Here is a 6,122-nt window from a genome sequence, read left to right as displayed (position 1 = left end):
TGTCCAGGCCTCTTAAATCATCCCAGGTGAACAAGTGCAACGATCAAGAGGGGAGCTGCTGCTAAATGGTGTGACTGATAAGATCTGACCTATAGTGCTTCTCAGGGTTTATCATATGAGGGAAAGCAGGGGATACACTTGGACTTCAATAAAAGAGCTGAACCAGACTTCCTGTATAGAGGTGCCCGTCCTGCAGATCAACAATCCAGTCTGTCTTACCAAAGCAAGAAACCTTCAGAGGTTGCAAAGGTACAGACATTCTGACCTTTTCATGAGTTGTCATTGCTGATTTCCATCCTCTATACTCAGTATACTGTTAATGCCTTTGTATCTTTTTATGCCTGTTTATGTCTTTTTACTAGACACTATAAAGTTGGTGTGAAGGTAGAATTCAGTGAATGAATCTAAGCATCATCAGCTTAACTTCAAATTCATCTCTATTTCACTTGATGTAACGTAACTCTGATCACAGCCACTGTAATAGATGGGCTCATAGATGGACTTTTTTTAAAATCTTAAACTCTAATTTACATTTGACCTTTTGTATTGTCTTTATTGTCTATCTGAGTACCTGAAGTTCTGTTTATTTAAGCCCTTTCTGTATAGTGCTTTGTGACTCCTTGTCTATGAAAAGTGCTTAATAAATAAACCTTACTTACTCTCTTTTGATTAACAGCACATATTTCAATAATAATACTTTACATCTTCATCCTGAAATATTGTTTCTGTGTGAGGAAATCCAAGTCTGCTATTGCAGCTCTATCACATAGTAAAGACTTTTTTTTTACATAAAATATTTTTTATGAACATAATGTCACAAAAAATACTTTCAACACTTCTGCCATGCCTGTCTGATCTGCTGATTCAGTTGTTGCTTTTCACTCAACAGTGAAAAGAAAACCATCAGCTGATTTTCACAAACAGCTGATTTACTAAGAAGCATTTGATAGAATTCAAAATTTATAAAAACACTGATACTGTAGAAAAAAACACAACAGACCACAGATGAGATAAAGATGTTTGTTTGTTAATTTATTTGCATTTACAAAGCATTATGGAAACATACTTTTCAAGTTCATATATTTCCAGCAGTTATAAAATCCAATCAACAGATTGCTATTTATTATTAGTTTGGTGAGAGCACCAGACATGCCACTGTGCCGACCTCCAGTGCAGCATCAACATGTCTCTGCTGGTCATCAAAGAAGATGTGAGGTTTGATCCTCTGCAGGCTAGGACCTTTGTCAGCCCCTCCCACAAACACAGCTTCATCAAGCTCCAGACCCCACCGGTGCAGAGTGTTTAAAGCTCTGTAGCCGTCACAGCCTGCCCTCGAGATGTCACCAGGTAGGTACAGAATGGGACACTTCTTGTACAGGCCTTTATTATGCAACTTTTTCTGCAGTTTTATTAAAACGTCTAAGAATCCTTTGAATGGTCCCTGAATAAAGAAAAGAGAAGAAGAGGAGTGACTCAACACATGACAATCTGGTCAAAGCAGGAAAGTGCATTTGGATAATTTAGCTGATATCAGCTTATTTGAATGTAATTAGCAAAGATTTTCTTTTCTATTATTAAATATATATTGCTTATGACAGTGCAGAAGGCCAACATAACTGTAACCATATAGTTAAATGAGCTGTTTTTTTGAAAAATATTAAAAGAAGATGGAATGTGTTTCTATCATCTATCTTTCATACCTCGTTCATTTGAATTTCAACATTTTGCTTCTCATTCTTCAAGTATCCTTGTAGTTCATCACTCTTGAACACGAGCTCTGACTCATTAGAGAAGAGGACAGCGTCGCCATCAAAGGCAACATGCAGCTGATTCTCAGACACTGTGATGATGTTTGTTGGGGTGAACATGATAGCAGCAGCTATACCTGATGCAGGGACATTCATTCACAGTAACACACAGAGTCATCAATGTACAAGAGCAGAAAGTGCATTCATCTTAAAGTTAGCACCACATTTAACACTTTTACCTTCATTCACTGCTTCCTGAACCTTCAGCCCTGGTTCATCAGACAGGTACAGGTGGGTTTTGTTTCCTTTTAACTCACTCACAAGCTGATCTTCAGTCACAGATAACAGAGTGATAAGTTCTTCCAGCCCTGCACACAAGAATGAATGAAAAGCCTGCTGGACAATCTGTTTTACCAAAACTGTTTAGATTCATCAGAGTAGTGTTAGCAGTAGTGTTACTATTACTTACTTATATCTATTATTTTTTTATTAACTTGCTTTAGAGTACTTACACTTTCATTCGTATTCTACTTTATTAGATTTTGTTTTTTAGTTGTTTTGTTGTCTTATTGTAAGCCTGTCATTAATCTATGTAAAACTTTGTAGTGCATGAAGGGTGCTGTACAAATGAAGCCTGAATGATTTAGAAAGAGTATTGGGGTAAACAAGAGTTAATCCGAATCCGAGTGGAAAGACTATCTCGGTCTCAGTCTAATTGTTTCCATTTATCCATTTTCTCAAAATTAAGAAGTTTCCTCATAAGACACATGTATTTGAAATAATAGTAAGTGTGTTTGGAGGTATCATAAACTCACCATGTTCACGGATGTGATCCATGAGAAAGTCTGATGATGAGCTGTCATCGATGAGTATGACTTTAAAGAGCTCTTCACTCTCAGGGTAATGGTTTCTGAGTTCAGCATTGACTGCCTTCAGAGCCTGAGAGCAAAACAGAACCAGAGAAATTAAAACTGAGTGAATGTTGAGTAACTGTGTGAGTGCAGTATTTATGTGCAGGTTTCTGTGGTGCTTTTTCTTATGTGGTATATTCTCATCTTCCACAGTCATTAACATCTAATCACTACATGCAATTGTGTGTGTGTGTGTGCGTGTGTGTGTGTGTGCTTTCCCCTCATAATATATGACCTTGACAAAGTTGAAGGCAGGGCCATAGCCCTGCTGTTCCTGCTTGAAGAGGAGTCCTGAAGACATGGCAATGGTGACAGGGATCTCTGGTTCAGGCTGAAGGAGAAAAAAATTTTCTTAGGCTTTTAACATTCCCACAATTCAATAAAGATATTCTTTTGCATAGTTTAAAGATAAATTGTCAACAATTTTTCTTATTTGACCTCTGCACTCATACAGAATGTTATCTCACTATTTCTTTTGCACTTCTTGCTTGATGGTTTTAATGCTTTATCTGTACTTGTGAGGGGACATGTCATGAATCAGTTTTCAACCTTTAATCTCTCTCTGCCTATAAGACCTTCATGAAAATGTATTCATTGAGCAGTGAGTTGCCAGTATTGCCATTTAATTTTGTCTTCTGCTCTTGAGTCTGGTGTGATAACTCTTTATACTCTCCCACTTTGTTTCTGTTTCCCACAATTTTTCCTAACAGGAATCAATCTGAGTTAGTGAAAATCATCCTTCAGAATTGTGTTTTAGTCACAAGGAAGGATATGATTTAACACATACATATATTGTGGTGATGAGTATATAAACATCACACTACAGACTTTCATGACATGCTTTCCAGTATCTCTTTATTAACACTTGTTTGCTGTTCACAAACACACATTACTAACAACAAAAACATTGCAAGACTTAGTTCAGCTTTTAAGTCGGCGAGGCGTGATTGCGGATGCCACTCAGGTGTGTCCGCCTTCCCTGCAGCAGCACGGCAGACCACGCCCCACCACAGAGTATAAAGACATTTAAAAGATGGTGCAGAAAGCTGCAATTACTTTTTTGCTGCAACTTGACCCATCAGAGCTGAAATTTGAATTCTTCTCTATACGGTTGAAACTGAGACTTGCTTACTACGATCACTTTTAAACTGTAGTGGGACAGACCTGTTTTCTATGGGCCTGGGCCATATAAACCAAACCACAATCGAGCCAGATATGGCATGCCATCACATTGACAGTGCCATCTATGCCAGGCCTGGCCCATATCTGGATGACATACGTCTTATCATGCCAGAAGTCAACCAGCAGTGCCAGCTTGATACCAGATCCAGGCCAGACCTGCTTGCTATGTGGGACTGTTTAAATCATGCTCACAAAGGTATTGTGCCACAATGTGTTCCAACACTACTTTTATGTTTTAAACTTGCACTACCCGATTCATATAAAAATGAGGAAAAATGGGTTATTCAAGCTTTGCTACCATGAGAAAATAAATTCACACAACTTGTTTTGAAAGGAGAAAGGCAAAGTCCTACTCCTCTAATCATCACATTCCTGAATGTAAAGTATGAAGCCCATATGTGCAGCATGGGTGAATCTTCATGACATCTTATTTTAATACTGTCGTCATTGTAGTGGTTTGACAATTCCATTATCTTTGAACAACTACAAGAACTATTTCTTATCAACTGAAGCTTTTGGTGCAACATAATTACATTTCGAAATTTATTTAAATGACATTTATCAGTTTAAAAAAAAAATCATGAACAAAAAAAATCTTTCAAGTTAAATAATAATAATAATAAACATTATTTATGTAGCAATTTTCTTCCCAAAGTTAGAAATGGAAAACTGGGTTTGACTAATACTGTATTATTTTTGAGAAAATATCATCATTTTAAACACACTGAAATTGGTTCTGGTGATGAAGTTCAAGAAGTTTTTGGATGCAATAAGTTAATATAAATTGTTTTATAGTTGATATATGAATTAAAACATTTTTTAAAGTGATGTAACACATTTGTATTTTCTCTAACAACAGTTTATTGCTCTTTCAATTTTTATATCCCCAAAATTATATTTTTTTAAACTTATAAAAAATATGATATTTCTATTTTTTTTTTACCTTCTTTTTGTGTGCGAGCAAGAGACTTTTACCTCCTCTGCAGCCAATTTCCACAAATCCACTCTTTATTTTGGAGCATTCAATTTTATTTTGTCATGATTTAATATTCAAATTAATGCTGTGTGACTTAACACCTATCCGTATAATACAATAAAGAAATTTGCCTAATTTGTGAAAAGAAAAGACATTTACAGGGGTATACTACATTAGTTTGTAACTGTAACAACCATTCTGACTCTCTTCATAGCGATGTATCTTTTTTATTATTCTTGAATGCTTAACAAAATTTTACACCCTATTTCAAAAGATGACAGTGTTACAGAAATAATCCTGAAAACTGCTATTAAAGATGTATTTTCTTGTTAATAGCGCACAGCTTTCTGCAGTTTAAATAAATGATAAAGCGAAAACACACACCATCATGCAGCAGCAGAACATATACTCTTCTCTAAGTTGTTAAAACTACTACACAGTCGCCACACACGGGCACACATTAATACATTAAAAATTGACTTACTGTAGAAGTTTTGCCCTCACTCATCATGTTTCTCAAAATAGGATCACAGCTAGAAATGAACTTGTATTACTTCTGTTTGCTGACTGCAGAACAGGAGCTGTTCTCAGAGTATCACACCCAAATGTAAAGTAGATGTAAAGTGGATGAGGCTTCACTATATCATATTTCATTGCTATTGTCATTGCAGTGGTCTAAAAACTCCATTTTGTCATTTGTTTCATCTCTGTTTGCTCAGTCCTGGTCATTTCACGCCCACATGCCCCACTTCACATGACAAAACCAGTTTCAACTTCACCTTGTTTATTGCTTGCTTAAATCAGGTCACTTAAGACATTTCAAGCACGGCTGCACAATTAAACGTTAGAAAATCGTGATCTCAATTCATACTTATGTGCGATCTCATTTCCAAATGACAACGATTAAAAAAAAAAAAAAAAAAAAAAAAAGATGACGATTGTACCGCATTTTGATCCGGGACAATCTGCATGAAAACAAGCGCTCACGCTTCCTGCTCAACAAATGACAAGGGCGGAGCCTTATACCACGTGATACAGAAGCCAGCTGGCAGGGAAAAACAACGGAGAGCGCCTGAGAGAAACTGCCTGAGGGGAGAAAACACAATGAGCGCAGAGGAAAAGCTCGCTGATGGCGGTGAGAATGACAAACCCACTGTAACATTAATTCCAAGAAAAGGTTCTTATTCCTCCGTGTGGAAGTTTTTTGGTTTCAAAGCAGACGATGAGAGTCAAAAAGATATCATTTGCAAGCTGTGTTTTGCCATAGTAGCAGCACCGCAAGCTTACACTACGAATTTGTATAAC

The 6,122-nt window shown here is 36.7% G+C and overlaps 1 protein-coding gene across 1 annotated transcript; it reads right to left on the bottom strand.

Moving 5' to 3' along the window:
* Positions 1-1,126: 1,126 nt before the first annotated feature.
* Positions 1,127-5,559, bottom strand: LOC116331978 (cytosolic 5'-nucleotidase 1A-like). The gene is made up of 6 exons (XM_039603695.1): positions 5,302-5,559; positions 2,895-2,990; positions 2,564-2,687; positions 1,988-2,116; positions 1,701-1,885; positions 1,127-1,441 (listed from the first exon to the last, which is right to left on the bottom strand). The coding sequence occupies exons 1-6, from the start codon at positions 5,326-5,328 to the stop codon at positions 1,127-1,129; spliced, it is 876 nt and encodes a 291-aa protein (XP_039459629.1). The 5' UTR covers positions 5,329-5,559.
* Between the last annotated feature and the right edge of the window lie 563 nt (positions 5,560-6,122).

The sequence above is a fragment of the Oreochromis aureus genome, linkage group 19 (assembly GCF_013358895.1).
Source record: "Oreochromis aureus strain Israel breed Guangdong linkage group 19, ZZ_aureus, whole genome shotgun sequence".
Taxonomy (NCBI): Eukaryota; Metazoa; Chordata; class Actinopteri; order Cichliformes; family Cichlidae; genus Oreochromis; species Oreochromis aureus.
This window is presented reverse-complemented; position numbering and strand designations above follow the sequence as displayed.